Source organism: Centroberyx gerrardi, chromosome 8 (genome assembly GCF_048128805.1).
Source record: "Centroberyx gerrardi isolate f3 chromosome 8, fCenGer3.hap1.cur.20231027, whole genome shotgun sequence".
NCBI lineage: Eukaryota > Metazoa > Chordata > Actinopteri > Beryciformes > Berycidae > Centroberyx > Centroberyx gerrardi.
The window spans coordinates 7,220,519-7,241,226 of NC_136004.1; the positions used below are offsets into that span (position 1 = coordinate 7,220,519).

At 46.9% G+C, this 20,708-nt stretch overlaps 1 protein-coding gene across 5 annotated transcripts in view; it reads left to right on the forward strand.

Annotated features, from left to right (window-relative positions):
• The window catches only part of fbrsl1 (fibrosin-like 1), a 272,295-nt gene that overhangs the window by 148,458 nt on the left and 103,129 nt on the right, over positions 1-20,708 (forward strand). For 4 of the 5 annotated variants that reach the window (XM_078285060.1, XM_078285058.1, XM_078285057.1 and 1 more), the window contains exon 5: positions 16,100-16,129. The exons of the other annotated variant lie outside the window; for it this stretch is intronic. In XM_078285060.1, coding sequence (XP_078141186.1) covers positions 16,100-16,129 — 30 coding nt within the window. The remainder of the gene's footprint in view (positions 1-16,099; positions 16,130-20,708) is intronic. 5 annotated transcript variants of the gene reach the window in all.

Genomic DNA, 20,708 nt, shown 5'->3' on the forward strand with positions numbered 1-20,708 from the left:
CTCTCCGGCTCCGCTTCCACTCCGTCCTGTTGACATTGCCCCCCCCCCCACCCCCCCACCCCCCACCCCCTTGGCCGAGGAGGAAACTCTACCTGACGGGTCGCCGTGTCGCACCCTCCTGGAAGATTAGCCGGAGCGAACCAGAAGTGAGCTTTGGGGGTAAAACGATTGCACAAAACCCAAAGAGATCCCACGCCGGACTAAGTGTATTTGCACAGTTGTCCCAGTTTAGTGATACAGATTGCGAAGGCCCATTATCAGCCATAGCGATGTTGAGTAACGTTGTGCTTATATGAGTGTCTTATCTGGGCTTGGCTACACATTATGTCCTCGTGTGTTTACATTTTCATGTCGGAGTATGTGTTCTAGCAATATTTACCTTTGTGTAGGCTGTTCAAGGGCAAAGTGAGTTCAACCTTCTCACGCCGTTGTACCTTGTACTCTCTCCTACTGGCCTCTTTTTTTACTTGAGTGAAGTCCAACATTGGGGCTCCATGTTGCATGAGTGGTGCTGAGTCGATAAGCAGTATCTGTTAATGTTGACCTAGGTAATATGTGTGATAAGTTAATAGCTCTATTGCAGCCCCACTTGCTGATTTAGGCTGAAAATAAGGGGGGATTTTAACATGAAAATCTAGAAATCTTTAGTCTTTTCATAGTAAATCCCACACTGTAGTTGATTTTGATTTAATACATGAATTACAGTGTAATGATGGCAAGCATACGAGCCAGTCATCCCACACTAGCACAGTCAATAGGTTCGTGTGTGCACTCACCACACCCTATACTAGACAGAAACACAACATGATAAATATTTATGCCCCTAATTACTCTATGTGCATTATTAATTGCACCAAAATATCCCTCCAAGAGGATCTCATTAGGGCAGGAAATTAGTCAAAGCTAATAACGCTCATAGTTGAAAAAGCATTTTTAAACATCAGCCACGTTTCCTCCCTCATTTTGCCAGTGTGCTGAAGTTCATAAACTGCACTGTGAATGTGTTCATTAGAATTAGTATTTCCTCAAACGGAGTTGACTGTAGAAATTGTGTGTGATTAAATATTAGCTTGAATATAATTAGCATTTATTAGCAAACTGTGCTATGGCAGATAATGAAATTCTTAATGAAATGCTTTGTTGAATTTTATGTCAGGGGGTTTGATTTTCTCGAATGTGCAGTCGGCGTGCCTCGGCCCAATATACAATATACATTCAAGATTTTCTTTGCGGAGTTATAATCCAGACACCTAATTGTAACATTCCGCTATTGGGCCTGTGCACAGAGATGCTGTCTGAGTCTGTCTGCTCCTCACAGCAGCCCACAGTGAGTTTAATAGGCTCCTCAATCTGGTAGAGCTATTACCAAATCCAACACAGACCATTAGGCCGCATGGGCTTAATTGCACATTAATTGGATAATTAGTCCTGCACTTTGTTTTTCTCCCATTTTCTCCATCTTCTCCCTCGTTTTGGCACGCGCTCGGTCATTCGCTAGTTTTCCTCTCTTCTCTCGCTCTGTTTTTCGGCGCGGCGAGAAAATACAGTAGGTGGTGCAGTCATCCTGTGGCTGGAGATTTGCCGTGGGGAGGATTTGCTCGGTGTGGGTGGGAGGCCAAGGCTGAGAGGATTGATGGAGCCCCAGGTTGTCCTCCTCCTGTGCTGTCATGTTGACCCACAATACCCGCTGTGTTTGTGTCTCCGCCAGCACAGGAACCGGGAAGAACTCCATGTCAGGCATGCATAGTTAAATAGGCAACAACTCTCTAGCGCGCAAGGTGCATTATTTATGAACTTTTTAAAGAGATTTTATTCATCCCTTCCTTGTATTCCTCCCCGCCATTATTGTCGGCGCTTTAGGCGTGCGCCTCAGCATTCTCAGATTGCTACCATTAAATCCAGGGAGCCATCTGATGGAGTTATCAAAGTAAATGTTTGGCACATTTGATAGCGTTTGAAATATCCTCCTGTAATAAAGCTCTCCGGGGAGAGAGAGGGACAGGCTTTTCATGCAAATAGCTTTTCTAACTCCAGTTTTCCGATATCATACGGTGTCGCAATATCCTCATTTATCTCGGTGCTGTCAACAAACACACAGAACACCTCCTGATATGGAGGTTGTTGTTTGGCGAGATGGGAGACGGAGGAAAAGTGTTCGCCATGTGACACCGGGCCTGGCAGCACTTAATGAAATCATTATCTTAAATTTACAAGCAATGAATCTACCGAGCGGCAATTTGGCTTAAGTACGGTTTTATAACTACATATGGGAGACACATGGAAGCCAGACAGTCGGAGAAAGGGGAGGATGTGGACGACGACAGCGGATCAAAGTAGCAGATTAAATCGTATATTAGTGAAGGGTATAAATGATATTATGGCCCGTGTTCAACCAGAATGCTCAGCCACTCTGCTGAAGTGAGCACTTGTGCACATTTTCTCACGGACAAGGAAATGGAGGGTGAAAAAGAAAGAGAAATTGCTTCACACTCCGAGTCCGTGTTTTCTGACGGCTCGGTGTATATGATGCATAAGTGCACACGTTGGGGAATAGGGTGGAAAATTGGGGCAAAGGGAAAGCTGGTGATGCACTGTGAGTCGGTCTTATGGTAATGCAGCCGCCTTAATGAGCGGAGCGGTGTCCTCTTCCGCCGGGCCCTGCTAGGTCTCCCACTGATTAGATAAGTGAAACCTCAATCCTCTGTTGTTCCCCAAAAGAAGCGGGGCCCCTGCTTTTGTCTCTGTGGCATTAATAGCCATAAAGCGCGATCATTCCAAAGTGTTAAACTGCTCCTTATAAACACGGGGGCTGTTTTTGTTTTGTTTATTTGTTATTCATCTCGTCCAATTACCATTCTAAAGGGGGAGTGTTTCTCGCCCTGGTGCTTAGGGAATAGGAGATTAAAAGGCAACGAGGAAACATCTGTGTCTCCGCTTTGCCGCAAATCTGCATCTCATTCCTACCACTGGCATCCAAATAGACAGCGCCTACAATACAGGGAGAGGGAAAAAAAAAAAAGAAAAACACCAAGGCACATAGGGCTAGCGAATAGAGGGAAAGGGTTACCATAGAAACACATACCTCACATGGGTTTATGGGCTGCATCCTATCACATGCTATCAGGAATTACCATAAATCTTCTGGCAGCGAGGGCTGTGGTTAAGGTGCGCCGCAGCAGTGAATGACAATGTGTTGATCTCCACATATCTGGAGAGATGCATCCGCGCTCTTTAAATCAAGAGGAAAATGGCAGCAGATTTAGCTTGTGACAATAAAAGGACGGGTGAGGCTGCGCCTCCGACGCATCTCGTTCCTTGAGCCTGCGTGCAAACGCGTTCGAAAACAGAGGGAGGATTGTGTCAGCCTTCCCTCTGTATTCATGTCATTGCGGAGATGAATGATCGCAAATTAAAACTTAGAGGAAAACATCATTTGTTGCAGGAGCCGTCTATTTATGCCAGGAAATCTTTGATTGGATGCCACGGCGTCTGTTTATTCCATTCAGTCCTAGTACAGTAGTCTACGCATAAAAAAAAAGCCAACAGTGAGACTATCAAATTGTGTCAGAGCGCAGCGGTGCGTCGGCGCAATTTTCCGCAAATGGCATCTTCTCCCGGGCTCTCATCCTCTCGACCTCTGGCGCCGAGCGGCGGTGCTGAGAGCATTATCAGATGTGTTTGAGCAGCGCCCATCAACGCGACCCCGGTGGGCGGTGCAGATATCGAGTGACCTTTTCTGCATGGCTCCCCGATATTAACGCAATCTCCCCGCCTTATTACCACGGGAACATTTCACAGAGTATTAGACTTAATAAATGACTTTTTCCTCCGCCTCCGTCTCCCTCCTCTCCTCTCCTCTCCTCTCCTCGCCATCTTGCTCCCCCCCCCCCCGTTCCCATCCGCCCTGCTCCCCTCGTTTCTCCCTGCTCCTGAGCAGATAACCCGACCTCCCCGGGGGCCCGGCCTCCATAATCGCGTCAGTTCACGGCCCTCTTATTCCAGCAGAATTGCTTAATTGGTATGTGTTCTACATAACTGTTGGAGTATTAGACTCACAAATGAAGGTTAGAACCTCAGTGCTTGTAATCGACTGAAAGAAATTGATTTGTGCTCAGCTGCCCTTCTGGGACGAGACTTTATGGTTCTCTGAAGAAATGAAGCTTTTATAATTGTGTGTTCTTTCCCCCCACTCTCCTTTCTCTCTCTCTCTCTCTCTCTCTCTGTCTCTCTCTCTTTCTCATTTCCTCCCTTCTAACGGCTTTGTTGACATTCATCAAAAGGCGAGGCCCTGGCAACTTAAAGGTGATGTGTCTGGTCTCCTATGTTACAGTGCACCTGGCATACTAAGCGACTGGGTTGTGCAGCAGGTGTAGAGTACTGAGCAGTGAATATATATGTCTTTTTTTCTTCTTTTTTTTTCCCCTCACAGAGAAATCTAATCATAGCTTAGGTAGTCTGTCAATGGAAATCTGATTGCATTACGCGCGATCATGCAGAAGGCGTGAGGCGGCGTCCTATTAACCAAACTTGACCAACGGGCGCAAATTGTCTTATGATTGATCCTCTCGGATTGCGCGGCACTTTAAGGCGCGGAGTCGATAGCTGTATGCGTGTGATTAACCAGAGGGCCTGTCACAGCTTTGTGGCTGAACAGCTAAAGCGGTCGGCCTGGGGGGGGGGAATGTGGCGGAGTGCGGCGCTCTCCCAGTTTTAAGGGACGAATCAATGTCAGACGCAGAGCACAACAAGTTCTTCTGCATTAATCAGCGGCGTTGTCTCCGCCTCCCCTCTGTGGTTACTATTGCATAAGGAGAGAGAGAAATTCCCTTATGTTTTATGTATTTCCTTTGTTTCTGAGTCATGCAAGTGTGCAATATCTCGGTGGCGTACCTGACCATGCAGCTGCACATGCACATACAATATAATGGTTTACTCGGATGCTTGAGCATGATGGGAAATACGCTGAATCATAGGAACAGACAATAATATGGACGTCACTCGCTTCCCTTCTGCTAGGATGAGTTCAACCGGACTAACGGCAATTCATCCTGAAGGACTGCATCGCCGCTGCCTGGCTAGTGTCACATGCATGACAACTCCCTCCGACTTAGGTGACCGTCGATTATTCATGCCTGCTTTCCAGGTGGGCAGACTCAGATGCGCCCAGCGCAGAGGTTTCGCCGCACGTAAAATCACATTTCACGCTCGCGCTAATGTCGCCCCAACGAGCGGAGAGGACCGAGGGACTGGCAGGTGGTGTTTACAAATGAGGACACCCCGAACCGCGAGCCGCCCGCCGGCGCCAGATGCTGATTCGATTACGGGGCGTCGTCGACGGGAGCCGTAGATGTGTCTGCGCGCGTCGGAGCGTGCGAGGCGGCGTGATCAAAGTCGATAAAGCGCGATAGAGGCGGGCGTCGCGTTTAATTTTTCGCGTCCAAGTCGAGGTGTTGTACGGGAGTGAGACTTTTTTTTGCGGGGAGAGACGCGCCGTGTTTACTCGTGGAGTTGTGACACGGCGCGTGTTGTTGATTTCTCCTCGTGGCACGTTCTTCCATGTGAAGTTGCGCTTCTCCGTGTTCTAGGTGAGATTGCGCGTTCGCTTTAGGTGCTATCTGTTTGTGTTGAGATAGGTTGAGCAGAAAATTGGCACATTCACAGTCCTTTGATGTGTTCTCTCGGTTTCCCAAATTATAACAAAGAAACTTTCTTGAATGTCGATAGCGTGTCAGTGTCACACAGGTGTTTTTAGGACTTTCTAGAACTGATCTCACAGACATGCAGTTCTTTGAAATTGCTCAGTGAGTAAATAAAGTAAATAAAGTCCTACCACTTTTCTTAGAAATGCTAGAGATAACCAACATGGGCACATAAGGTTAAGTTTGTATGGTAAGCACGAATGAAAGACAGATGACGAGCTGATAGAGACATAGCTGAGTGCTATTGTAGATGGCCTTTGACGATAAGAGGCTGCATGAGTAATGCATTTAGAATGCATCTTAAATGGAAAGTCACTCATAGCATGATGATTAATTTCTTAGCATGGCAATCATATATTTACAGCTGTACATCCCGCTATGCCGCAGCAGCAGAGAACAACAGTCCAAGAGCTAAAGAGATGGATTGCTTTTCCTGTCTGTGGAGGCCAGTTCAGGTGAATTTCTGAGTCAATCCACAGTGCGTAGGTGTTTTCGCTCTTGAGGTAAAATCTCGTAGTCGGTTTTTGAAAAGGAGATTGTTAGTTCTAGGCCTGAGTGACCCCACTCACAGCCAAGCATCCTCCATACATGGACATCTATTATTCTTCAATCCTTGGTAAGTGCCTGTGGATGCGCCCGTAGCAGCGGCGCTACTCAAACCCAGCCCCCTAATCAACTCTTTGTGATTTAACAGCGCATCCCAAGCATTAGTATTCCAGAGCCGGATCCCTCTTGGATCCGGGCTAGGATTATCCAAGCTCTTAACATCTTAGCTAAGCTGGTTAACACCTGTTTTTATTGACATCTGAACACCATCCTAGGCCTCTCGTCTTCTGTGGTTTCAAAGGATCTCCTCTTGCTCTCTCCAATAAACTAGCCTCTCTTCTTCATCTAAGCCGCGGCCCACGTAAATGAATGTTGTCAGGATTTTCCCACCACTAGTACTGGTAATAGGTTCACTGCGGAGATCAGGACTTAAATCGGTACATTTGCGGCCTCACAGACATTCTTACTGCAGCCATATTTGAAATATGACTGCATTCAGAGTAAGTCAAGTTGCTTTGATTTGGATATAATAAACCTGTTTAGAGCTAGACCTAATGAACCAGGAGCAATTTAGTTGTTTTCCTGCCAGGTCGAAGTCCAGACATGAGCTACGGTTACATGAATGTTAAAAACCCCATATTTTACTGCACATTCTTGCTCACATAGTTGTAATGCACTGTAATTTCCTTGGGAATGAAGCAAAACAGCCTCTCTTTACGTGTTTATTAGGCCTAATATTACCATTGGGCCCTGTGTGTGCCCCAGTGTAACTGATGTAATATTCTATAAAAGCCATTTAGGCTGTTGATAAAGCCTAGGGGATTCTGGTTAGCAGTAGCAGAGAAATCCCCACATTTCTGCATCTGCCTCTTTCAAAGAGTCCTGCCAGGGTCAGTGGAGGAAACTTTGAAGAATGTCCCAGGATTTGCCTAAATCATGAGGTATGGATCCTCTTAAGCGTCACCAGCATTAGAGCTGAGCCCTATCAATGATTCCATTAACCTACATTCCAAACCGGGCCTCACAACATGACCATATTAACCCCTCGGATTTCACCAAGCCCTTGATCCCTCCCCACTTAGATAGGCAGGAACGAATGGTAACTCACATTTGTCTGGCTACCGGCTATTTTCCCTGCCCCATACTGGGAATTATCTGAAATATGACCCCGTGTTTTGTTTTTTTCTGCGGGCTTTTTCGTGTCCACATGCTCGACCGGTTGTTGTTTTTTTTCCCCCTACCCTATAGCTGTCACAGAAGCGGATCAGACAACGGCAGCAGCGATGTGAGACGATAAGGTATTTAGAGCGAGCACGGACCGAATTCCAATCCGCTGGTTTTTTTTGCCTTTCTGAAATGAACGATAATCATTCCCGGCTAACAGCCCCGGAACGCGCAGAGGAGAGGAAGAAACGAGTGTCTGCCTTCATTAGGACAAAGGGAGGGTGAGCGGGAGAGCGCCTGACAAGCCAGTAACGGCTCATTGTCCCTGATCTCAAGTTTCATAAATTTCCACGGCTCTCGTTAAAGGACGTGTCGCTGCTGTCACCAGGCGCTAACTCGTTATCTCCTCGACGCCGTAAAACGCTGTAATTAACATTCAACAACTGTAACCGATCCAGCATTCCTCCTCTCTAGCCGCTAATTGCCACGCTATTGTGCTCGCTCATAAGTGGGCCTTTTGTGTGCGTACTTGTGGGTACACGTTTTTTTTTTTTGCGCCTCGTTTTGATTGTAAATAGAGGTGAGAAAGCAGTTCATCGGCAGCTTAAAGTCGAGGAACGTTCTCTCGGCTTTTCCCCTCGCCGGAGTCGCTCTGCCTCTGTCACGGACCCATCTAAATAATGTCACGATTTTTGCAGACGCGCGGACATTTCCTGACACTTTCCATCCCCGGCGCTGGCAAATTGAAGCGCTGACGCCGGATGCTTTTAGCCGACTCCTCGTGGATGACACAACCTGCATTTTTACCGCTGAAGAGCGTATTGGAAGCCCATTTGTCGAATTCACAATTACTGTAATTACAAATTTCAAGCCGATGCCTGCCTGCGGTGGGGAGGAGATGGAGTGTACCATTATTTAAGGAGCCGCGCCGTTCTCCTTTCAGCCATGCATGAGCTCCCCTCTCAAATCATATCCTCCATTGCATCCAATACAACCTGCAATTGGGAATGTATAGCAGTCAGGCTGATATCCACTTACAAAGGCGCACGCACACCCACCCACACACACACACAGATCACCCCCGCTCCCCAGTGGTTTTTTTGGGAGCGTCACATTTTCTTTCACAGTTTCCTGTAGATACCCAGCGGTGTCAACTCCGTTTTAGTAGGAAATGTTTTTGTTTTCCCCCTAGCTGCTCCTGCCTGACCTTACCAGAGCAGCAGCCATCACAACAAGGCCTTATGAATAATTAGTCTGGGTCAACTGATACTCCCTGGCTCCACACACCGCTGTCATCTACTCCCAAAGCGCCGGCCAAAAGCCAATGAACTGTGCGCAATTCTGCTCAATTGAATCAGTCGGAGTTGATGCGGCGCTTGTTATGCTAAGGCGACTAGCGAGATGTAAGGTGATAGGGGGAGAGGGGGGGGGGTCATCACATTAACAGCGCGACCCGGGCCGAGTTCGGAGACTTCTTCGGTGGTCCGTCACAGACGACGCGATTCACCTGGCGCTTTATCTGTGTGCCGCCGCCCAGCATCTCGTCCTCTGGGGATTAGAGCAAATGCCAAGGGTAAGGTTTCCTCGAGCCAAGGAGGCCCCAGGAGAACAAACGAAACCAAATGGCTGCGTAGTGTTTCTTGTCCCGGTTTCATGTTCAGGTCAGAGGAGATGTGGCGCATGTGTCTGGGGAGTCGGGCCGTTACACTATGTCTGGAATGAGATCACAGAGAAGAGAGGAAGGCCGTGTCTTATTGTCAGGCGCAACAGGTTTATTCACTCAGATTGGTTCTTCGTAGGCTTGAGGAGCTGTTTAGGCAAAGGTGTCTTTAAGGTCTCTTGGCGGTTATTTATTTAGACAGACTAAGCTGCAGCTCGAGTCGGGCTGCGGCTTACCCCCCCCCCCGTATACACGTACCGTGCTCTTTTAGCAACTCACAGCACCCTTTGTGGGTTTCTCTGTTAGCACAATAGGCGCAGAGCTTGTGGTTTCTTCTCCTTGTCATTTTCACAACAGCTCACCTTCAACGAAACTGCTGCTGCTGCACTCATGCATGTGAACTTCTTACAGTTCTGTGGAAGTTGTTGCCGTCTCGCAGAATACCGATTATTCACCAGGGATCCGGCCTCAAGAAATCGAAATCTCTCTCTGTGATTTAAACCCCTGTCTGTTACGTTTGGCGCTATTTTTGTGTGTTAAAAGACTTCGGTCCTTTTGGAAGACACAGGATATATTTTTGACTGAATGGCAAAGTCGTCTGCCTCATGGTAAAAAGCCACATGCCTCTGTTCATTAGAAGCCCACCTCACATTCAGGCCATGGAAGAACCCGGCCTTTCCTTTTTAGTTTGTTATTAGTGTAATATCCTTAGTCTTAATACAGTATCAATGTCAGCTGATGCATGGAGGAGACACAAAGACGTGCCTTCAACCGGACTGCTAAATTGTGTGCTTAATTCATTTTCATGCTCATATTGCCTCTAATTCGGCCTGCAACATCAACAAGACTATCTGCAGCCTCCACACTTTCTCGATTGGACACAGATCTGACAAAAAATGAGCTCTGACTGTGATGAATTTTATAGATAGGAAAGATGCTGGCATGCAAGCAAAAAGGTCCTTTTTACGAGTGCCGCGAACAAAGGAGAATTTATTCTCCTCGGGGGTTGCAGAGGAGAGGATGGAGAGCAGAAGGGGGGAAAGTATCATCATATGGCTTTTTTTATTAGATTGCTAAAGATAGATCTAATTTTAATTTGGGCTAATGCGAGGAACACTATCGGCCATTGACTGAGGGTGTCTTATGACTGACTTGACGCTCTCTGCTCAACGGTCTTGTGGTTTTCGTCGACAGTTTCGGTTCGGGGACGAGGCCAAGAGAAGAGCCTGGGTAATTTTAAGAGCTGCTGCACTCGCTGTTCAGTTCATGAACTTCACTTTTCTGCCCCCCCTCCTTCCTTCCCTTCAGTTGCTGGAAGCACAACCATATTAGTATCTCCCAGACAGCGACAAGCAAGTCTGCAGCTTCTGTTTACAGGCTATTCAATCACTCTAAGTACTAGTGGCAGACTGATTTTCTTGGAAACACATTCGCCACAATCCCCCCTGGCTCCTAACATGCAAGGTATTTATCATATGAAAATTTGGAACTGTCTGACTCGCCTGTTTTACTAGCCTTATCCTAAGGGCTTGGGACTGGTAAAACACTGTAATATATGCACAGCAGTCAAACTGTAGCATAGAAATATCCCAGAATGCCGAAAGATTTACACTCTGTCATCGTGAATCGGTTACATTTATAACACCGTTGCACCGGAGATAACATCTCACAGCTGTGAGAGTAGCCTTTTGGTAAAACATGGATCATTTGTTTTTATTTGGTTGTTTAGGTTTCAATGATACGTGCAGAAAACAGTTGTGTACAGTGAGCATCAGTAGTTGCAGTTATTTGGACCGCTCACACTGCCAATTTGTTTTTAGCATACTTAGCATAGCTGCTGGAAGCACTGCTGTGTACCACCTCTTATAGTGTGTGCGTGTGTGCATGTGTGTGTGTGTGTGTGCTAGTGACCTCAAACCTGGTGACAGCCCCTGCTAACAGCTGGTTTTCTGCCAGTTTTTCTGCAAGGCTATGAGAAAATGAGCTGAGCTGTGTAGTAGCTCCTAGTACCCTAATATAGCATTAAGCAGGGTGACCCGGCCCGGACAAGATTGATGACTGTTGTCTGTCCAACCGCACTTTGCATCTTTAGAATGAGGCCCCTGTTCACGAGGTCAAAGGTCACCGGTCACATACATAAACACACACGCACACACACACATATACACACCCCTTTCACACTACGCTGTTTGTTCTTTCCCTCAGGTTCAAACAGAGGCTAAGATATTTTCACCACTACTGCTATGTAGGTTATTGTATAGATTCCTAGTGCGACCACTTAGAACCGCAATTACATGTCAAGAGCGTGTCTGTTATTTGTGTTACCCTGTTACCATCAGGCCATAATAGGTAAAAAGCCGGTTTATGTCGTTGCCGAATGCCAATAAAAGGTCAGCCTGTGAGACACTCCCAGCATCCAAGTATTGAACAATATACCAGTGTTGGGTACTGCGTGTCAGCATGGTTTTAATCATGGCCGCTCTTTGTGTTCACAACGCTCGTAGGCCTCACTCTCCTCTCTTTGTCTGTCTCCTTGTGACCTGCCTGTTTACCCAGCATCCCCTCCTGTAATGAGGGGCGTTCATCAGCCATGTTTAAACTGCAGACAGGATTAACTTGGCTAAAGACTTAATGCACACCTCCATCACCCCCATGCTCTGTTTGCTGTATCCAGGCCACAGATCGACAAGGAGCTCTGTTAGGCTTCCCTCTCTCTCTCTCTTTCTCTGTCTCTCTGGGCTCCCAGGCCTCCTCCTCCTCCTCCTCCTCCTCCCTCGCCCTCATTTCCCCTGAATTAATTGAGTTCTCATTTTTGTGGGAAAGCTCACAGGAGGGCTGTGTGAGGAGATAGAGAGAGAGAAGGAAGAAGTGATAGAAAAGGAGAGAGAGAGAGAGAGAGAGAGAGGGAGATCAGTAGCGGAGGCCTGGGGGACATGGCTCTCTCAGAGGTAGGCAGTCGCTAGTTTCCTGGGGGACGCCGAGGCCCCTCCGCGGTGACTTATATCTTTATCCTCTCCTCGGGGGCCCCGCCAGCATCTCACGGAGACCCGTAGGCTGGTGGTCAGGGTCAGGCTTCACCCGGCTGCTGCCTCACTTCAGCTCTTTGTGTCTACTCCAGCCCAGAGGTGGAAAGAGTGGCAACATGTCCTACTCAAGTAGATGTGCTGCTGCTTTGCTAATCTACTCAAGTAAAAGTTGAAACCTACTCTGAGTTCCTTAAAAAGACAGACATTGTTAAAGTATAATATGATCTCCCCCATGCAATGTAAAATGTACTTATTGTAAGTCGCTTTGGACAAAAATGTCTGCTAAATGACATAATGTAATGTAATGAGATAGGACAGAGAGTTCAAACTAGATTCCTTTAATTAAGCAAAATACAGCCCATAGACAAATTAAAGCATGAATCAACACAATTTATCGTATAATTGGATTTTAGTAACTTAGTCAGTAGTTCAATAGCACTAGTACACTGATGTTTATGTTGCTACTAGGTTGCAACTAGCTAGCAAGGCTAGCAAAGCAGCTGGACAACAACCAGGCTAACACACTAATGCTGTAGCTGGGTGGATGGCTTTTTGGCTAATGTTAACTAAGCTAGTATCAGCTACTATCTATAGATAAATTTGAGCATTTAATACTACATTTAATTAACTTAATGTGCCCTCCGCATACCTGCACAGGTTTGATGTAGATGCTATTTATGATTGACCAGTTTCTGATACAATGCTTATGGAGCATGTACAAATGTTATACTCTGTAATAAATGTGATTTAAAATGTAGTGAAATGTAATACTTCAGTTAAAACATACTTCAGGAAAAGTACAATTACTCATTTAAAAAAAAATACTCAAAGTACAGTGAGTCAACACAGCTCTCATTGTAGGGAGCTGGGTTTGGCATGTGAAGGTAGCACAAGCTAAATGCTAACCAGAGTGCTAACTCTCTGACCCAAGGACTAGATGGCATCATTGCTATGGAAACTACCCACAGGCAGGCCGTGATATCATTTCGCCTGAGTTGAACTCATTACCAAGGCTAGAGGGGAAAATAGCAGGGATGATGTGCACCCACGGACCCTACCTTGGCCTGAACCCTTTCAATTATGAACCATTACAACTTCTCCCCTTGCAATATTCATGCACGGGCAGATCACTCCTTCAGATGTCTTAGGTTGCCGTAAGTTGAGATAAACACTTGCTGAGTTGTTACAGCCAATCACCCGCCTCTATTCCTCAATGTCACTGCCTTAGCACTCAATAATTCAAAGCTTGGCGGTAATGAGCTCCCCGCAGGCCCTGTCCCCAAGGAGCCTCCCCACTGTGCCTCCACTGTAATGTAGTTATATCTCATGTCAGCTTTCAAATCAATTACATTTCTATCTGATGGCTATGTAATTGCGCCTGATTGAGTTTTTGGCGCGCCAGCCAAGTGTGTGCCTCCCAAACCCAAGCCAGTCAAAACAGGAAGCTCTATCAAATGAAACTGTATTTCATCCTGATTGAGGCTGCTTGCACGATAAGCACGGCTGTAATTATGATAATAATAACAATAGCAATCTGTGTTTTCTCAGCTTTGTTGTCGTTTTTTTTTTTTTTTCTTGCTCTCCAGATGAAATTCTGCCCCAAGGACCGCAAATAACATTTGCTTTGCTCAAGATGCAATGGCTGATTTGATTGTTTGTAGCATGTGTAATTTAGCAGATTTAATCCAAACCATAATGCTTTTGTATAAGTTTGAGTGTCTGGAGACTCAATGAATTACAGTGCAGCCGCAGACTCTTTCTACAGGACTTTGCATTGCGGCTACAGCGAGAGACATAGTCATCTTAAGATGTTCTGCTTAGATTTTGATGTCAAACACATAGGGTGTCGCCGCCAACAAAAGGCATACTGTCTTTTGGCATACTGCCTAGAAATAACAATGTAATCCTCCCCCACCTGCAGCATCTAGTTGACAACTAAGGTCAGACCTGAGCAGTAGTGTGTGGTGTGTGTCTATTCTTCTCGGGCAACAGAATTTGATAAAAAGAAAGAGTGGATGGATGGAGGGATGGACGGATAGACAGATGGACGGACAGATCAACAGAATACATGGGTGGATGGACAGAGGGAATACACTAATGGAGAGGTAGTGAGATAGATGAGGGGAAGGATGCTGTGGTTAGGTGCATCAGCAGCTAAATAGTGATGAATTGTGGCTGCTGTCAGCAGCACTAAGTATAACAGACATAGTGAAGCAGCCTTGGTCATCCATAATCAGCAGAGAGAGATTGTCTTCATGCCAGAAGAGAATTTCTCCTGAAATAAAGCACCGACTTTCTAACCAATCTGTCTCTCCATTCTCACTTCATCATCCCTTGTCTTTTTATATCCACTTATTCCCGGTGTTCTTGCCCTTTAAATCTCTTCATTTCGGTATTATTCTCTCTTCATTTCTCTTCTTAAGGTTCTGCCTTTTCGCTCTCTCTCTCTCTCTCTGTGTCTCTCTGTCTGTCTCTCTCTCTCTCTCTCACTGTCTTTTGTGTTAACGGCCCTCCATTTTTGTGCAGTGGGGGAGCCACCGGGTGCACATCCACAATCTTGCCTTTCATTTCATGGCTTCTGGAAATGGATGTTTTACTGCCTTCATTAAGGCATGCAGCAGTCAGCGCCGTGTTTTCCCCCTGAAGTTTAGCTCCATGAACCTCGCCATTAGAGGACATTATGGCCCCAGATTTCAGGGCACAGTGGAACACTGTATAATTTGATTAGTGTTATTAATCAAGTGGAATACCGCTCCCCCCCCCCAACCCCTTCTCCCTCCCCTCTTCCGCCGCCCGTTCCGCCCCCGCCTCCAAACCCCTCAGCCTTTCCCTTCCCTTCCTCCTCCCTACTCCTCTTCCTCCATGCACCCCCCCTCCCCCCCTCCACTGCAGCACGCATGCAATGAAAGCGGTGAAAGGCCTTACACCTTCCCCTTTAAAAACAATGATTTACCGCTTGTTTTTTTCTCCCCCCCCCCCCACCTCCCCACACTACCTCCCCCCAGCCCTCCCCCCTGCCCCCCCTTGCCCAGGACATAAATCAATTGAGATGAAAGTTCCATAATTGTGCTTGCTGGGAGGGATTTGAGCAAAATTGCGCTATGAATTTTTTAAAGGGAATTTTTACTAGCTGTTCAGCGAGAGTTGGGCGGCAAAGGAAGGTGAGGCCATGAGGATTTATGGGCCTGGATTCTTCATTACTGAAGTAATTTTCCTGCAAATGATAGTGCAGCACCCTGGAGGGGGGGGAGCGCATCCCGCCTGGGAGAGTGTGAACCTGCTTAATCTCTCGTGGAGAGAGAGCAGCTCAGAGCACTAATATCATCTGTAAGGGACTGAGACTCCATTTGTTCACATCTAAACCGCGGCTAGTGTGTTTTTGATTCATGGTAATTGATCGCTCAAATTCCTTCCAAGTGTACCTACACAAGTTGATTTCATTACAACGGCTAGTTTTGCCTGAGCTGTTAGCAAACACGCTCCAGGGATGTTTATACGATATTGAATTATTTTCAGAAAATATGTAGATTTTTTTTCATTCGTTTTGAATTTGTGCAGTTCGATTTGTCTAATTGCATAGGGTGTGGTGGCAGACACAGTAACTGCACATGTGCACCGGAGTAGCTGGGGAATAAAAGGGCTAGACACTTTAAAATCTATTATAAAATGAAGACAGAAGAGAAGGAGGGAAGCAGGGGGACTTGAGAGGAGAGAAAGGACTTGTCAGTTCTAATGACAACGAAGACCTAATTCCCTCTCCCTCTCCCTGCCTGTGGTTGACACCCCGTCATCTGTTTGAATTGTGTATGTCAAGCCTCCTGGCTGAATTAGACCTGTGATGCCAAGCTGCCATCCTGTTTCTCCAGCCGGGCTCTATCTATACCTTGTTCTTACATAGGAGTGCATATGTTATCATTCTCCCCTCCTGGCTTTGGTCCCCTCCCTCCTCATTTTTTGCCATTCTTCAGTCCAATATGGCTGACGTTCCGTCTCCATCTCTTTAGGTGCAGCCAGCAGCAGTGGCCCTCCTCAAGGTTAGTGCGTCCAAGATGCCAGGTCTCATTCTGTATCCTGCCTGCCGTCCACTCAATTTTACAGCTCAGTAGCTTGAGAAGCAGAGGGGGTAAATCTGCTGCAAGAAGGAGAAAGAGGAGAGAGAGAGAGAAAGAAAGAGAGAGAGGAAAGGGAGGAAGGGAGAAACGAAATGATTGCGCAGCCTGTCAGCGATTGAAGTGGATCTCATTCCAGGGGCACTAACAACTCAAGACAATTAGTCACTTCTCACTAGGCCAGACCTGAGACTCACTTGAGGCCAAAATGAGGCAGGGAGTAGAGGCCCCACTGGCTGGGCTAAGCACTGCTGTTACAGGAGCCGCTCAGTGGGGAGAGAGAGAGGCAACTTAGGACTGAAATGGTCGTGAGCTCTGCTGGAATGGCTCCTCAGGGAACACATCTAGTGCAACACTGAGATGGAAATGGGACTGTGACACAGAGATGGGATTGATGTACTGATAAGTCACAGACACTGTTGCAGACCTGGATGGAAATACTTTGAAAATATGTCTTAATATGAATTTTGCACATGTGTATCTTGTCAGACAAAAGCAAATTAGATGCAAGATGAGATGAATCACTCTTTGTGTTTCCCCAAAATGTGCAAAATGCAGTCAACACCTAGGTCTGCACTGTTGAATTATATGCCATGCATGGGATTCTCCTTGTAACAGTTCTTGAAGACAAACAAAGACAGCAATGTCAGTTGCCCGTTGAGTAAGTTCCACCTATTAGTTTGTTCGGGGTAGTTTGCTGCCAAAGATGAGCCCCGAAGCTTTGGCCACCACATGCTCCAGAACAAAAGTGAAGCATGACTAAGGTGGGTGGTGCGTGGAGGATCAGGGAGTGGAAAGAGAGAAAAGTTTGTCCTGGGCCCTCTGCGGAGACGCAGTGTGACCAATTGAGGTGAAGGGGATGAATGAGGCCATTCACTGGGCCTAATGAAAGAGCTCCTGCTGGGCCCTGAATGAGGGTGGGCCCATCTGCGCCACATAGGCGTGCACAAACCAGTGACCTCGAAAATTACCCAGGAAGCACTTTGGGACAGTCGCCCCAGCAACAGGCTGGGGTTCGCATGGTAACCAGGCGCTTCAATCAGTCCCTGGCAGCTTCTTAAACAGAGCAAAGTTTTTCTCTGTATTGAAAGAGCTCTGTGTGAAATCAACTTTTTTTTTTTTTTTTTTTTTTTTAAAAAGGGGAACTGGCACTGATTGTCCCATGTGAAAACGTCCAGGAGCTCTCACTAGCTTTGAGAGGTGTGGGACGCTGCCCCCAGGAACTTTTCCTCTCAAGACACAAAGGCCTATTTGTCTTAGCTGCGTATGTATATGTGCTGCCCGAGTGTACATGCAGTGCCGTATGTAAGTCAATTACGATCAGGGGATGTACAGCAACAGAAAGAGGGGGCTGTGAAATAGATCCGATTACAGAGATTCCAGATTAGGGTAGAGATTGGTGGAACAGCCCTGGGGACTGGACATTAAGTTTACAAGCATTTTTAAGGACCCGGTTCATTGGATTTTAACTGTGTTACTTGGTTTAATATATTCAGTCTCGATGAGCCAGAGGCATGCAGGTCATTGAAGTTCCATTCCCTTCTCCATTCCCTCACGGAACTTTTGACAGCGTGAAATGACAATCCGCCCCTGCACGCATCTCCCACGTCAAAAAGTAATGAGATTGTGCTGCTGGAAATATCACTACAAAGCATCAGGCCCGCACTCGGGTCTGACTGCACCTTCAAACGGCGCCTGCCTGCCAGCTCGCCTGCCTTGCCTGCCTGCTGCAAAAGAAAAACGAACAAAAACAATCAGAATCAGAGACGGAGAAACGGCGAGGGAAGCTCCCCGCGCTGAGAAGAACGAACACGCCGGGGCCTTTCATCCTGAGAGTGATTAGCCATCCGAAACGTTTTAAAACCCCCCTTTGAGTGTGTTCCTCAAACGAAAGAGTTCCATTGAGGGAGGGGGGGTGGGGGGGGTGGATGTTTCTCGCTGGGAAGCGCCAGTGATCTAGTCTCTAATTGTGGCGTCGCTGACAAGGCTGGTGTGGCTGGGAGCTTTTTAAGCGGGGCTTTTTGCTACGCTCTTGTTCCCCTCCTGTCAGATCCACCACCAAAGGCACCAGGGAACAAAAAAGCCCCTCAGATTCCACTCTTACATCCATCTGCCTATTGCTTTGTGCATAAATACAGACCTAATTTAACACACTAATAGGCCCTGATGCTGGCCTAATGTGACCAAAACTACAATAGGTGCTGTAAATGCACACTGTTTGGTAGTAGATATGTGACATTATCCCGTGCTTTTTCAGTCCGCATAATCGTTCTGTCGTCATCGCTCTCATTGCGTTTCATATTTCGTAGATCGAAGTCTCTCAGGCTTCAAAGACGATAGAGAGATTCTGATACATTGGCAATAGTGTTACCCTTCTTCTGCGGTATAGCAGGAACAAAGTCGTGTTCAGGGTCTTTGAGCAGCGTTCAGTAGAGCCGGTAGGAGCTTTCACAACTTGGCGAGGGGAACATTTTTTCAAATCCCTCCGCTGGTAAAAAGCCAGGTTGTCGAAGGTTGGAGGAATCGAGGGAAGGCAATACGAGGAATCAAAGAATCGGCGGTGGCGGGTGGAAGAGAAGGGGGGAGGAGTCGGGGGGGGGGCAGAGAAGAGAAGAGAGGAAAGGAGTGAAACCCTAGCTCATAAAAATCAGTATTATAACAACATTAATTGATGCTGCTGAGTGCCATATGCGACGCCATATGGAAAAGCCGCCCCAGAGGCCTGCTATAATAGACAGCCCGCGGTGGTGCACACAACTTGGCACATTTACAAACAAGGGACGTCCCATTAATATCAGCCATGCAGACAGAGCAGGAGACAGTGAGCAAGGGAGAGAGGGAGAGATGGAGGGAGGGAAAATAAAGAGAGGGGGAAGAGAGAGTTACCTAACTCTTTGTTTAGTGGCCATCTTTAGTCCTAATTTTCTGGGTGTTCATCCGCCTGCCTCATACTATCATTTGTACCAAAAGAAAAGGGAATTGCTGCATATGAATGGCTGCATTCACTTGCGATCTCGGGCTCCTCCACCCCCACGGTTCCTTAATTACAGTAATAAATGGCCCCTCCCCTCTGGGTTGATCAGACCGCCCTCTGTCCGCCCAACTGTCACTCCCACCACAGATGCCCAGTGGTCCTTTAATCACACACACACACACACGCGCACACACACACGCGCACACACACACACATGCACACACACCTCAGCAGGTGAGGTGATTCATGGCACCCTGACAAAGGCGGCGTGAACGAGTTCTGTTTAACCTCTTCTCTGCCTAATCGCAGGGCGGCCGTTATTTACGGCGGCTGTCCGCGGTTTCCACTACCTGGCTGATCGCAGCGCTGTCTCTCTAATGCTGCGTTCATGTCATATGGGAAAGACGAGCGTTCCGCTTGAAAATACCATGAACGTCAGCTTTCAGGTGATAAATACGACTTGAGAACTCCAACTATTTCTCAAAGTCCCTGAATTCTGATGTCACCAACAAGAAAATACTGTAGTCCAGTATAGGGAATGATGTATTAATTTCAAATAAAAAGACCGACTTTCATCACATAGGTTATTTTTTATTTTATATTATCACAATTATTAAAATACCATGGCATGAGTCAACTGCTTTTTTCATTTGTGGTTGACATTGCAATGTTTGTTTTGCTGTAAAACATGAACTCAAATCACTCACCCACTAAGTGTAGGTGTGTTAAGTGTGAAAAGGCCAAGAATAATAATAACCAAAGACTACAGAAACATTTAACTATGGCGTTTGATGGCATCAATCGAATTCAAATGCATGAACACTTCCAAGTCGTTGCTTATAACCATCAAGTCTTTTCGATGGGCATTCCCAATTGACATGAACGCAGCATTAGCCCTGCGTTTGCCAGTGGATCTAGACACAGTATCCGCCATTACGGCTCCATATGGCCTGAACCTGCATGTCTCCGTTTTGCACAAGGCAGACTACAGCGTAGTCTTCTGATGTACCCAGATGAGGGAGGAGGGGAAATAGAGAGAGAGAGAGAGAGAGAGAGACGGAAAGAGTGAGATCCTTATGGAACTGAGTTGTCAGCCATTCTGTTGGGTTTCATAGAATGTGAGGCGAAACAAGAAGAGCGTACAGCTGTTTCCTCCCCAGCACAGAGGGAGGCAGATGAAGAGCAAAAGAGAGAGAAGAGAGAGAAAGGGGGGGAGGGAGGAGGAGAGAGCGAGAGAGAGAGAGAGAGAGAGAGCTCTCCAGTCTGTGATGCGCACTGATGTAGCTGCAGCTCTAGGTCAAACGCTGCCAGTGTTTTGTGTTCGTCTTCGTCTCGTCTCCCCAGTGCTCCTCTAAATTATTCACAGCCTGAAGATGTGCACTGTGGGTGCCTCCTCCCTTCCTCTCTCCTCTTTTGCTCTGCACTGCTCTCTCTCTCTCTCTCTCTCTCTGGTTTCCCATCCCTTTCTTTTTCTCTCATGTGATGGCTTGTATCGGAGGCACTGAACAGAAGTTTTTCTCCTTGCAAGCT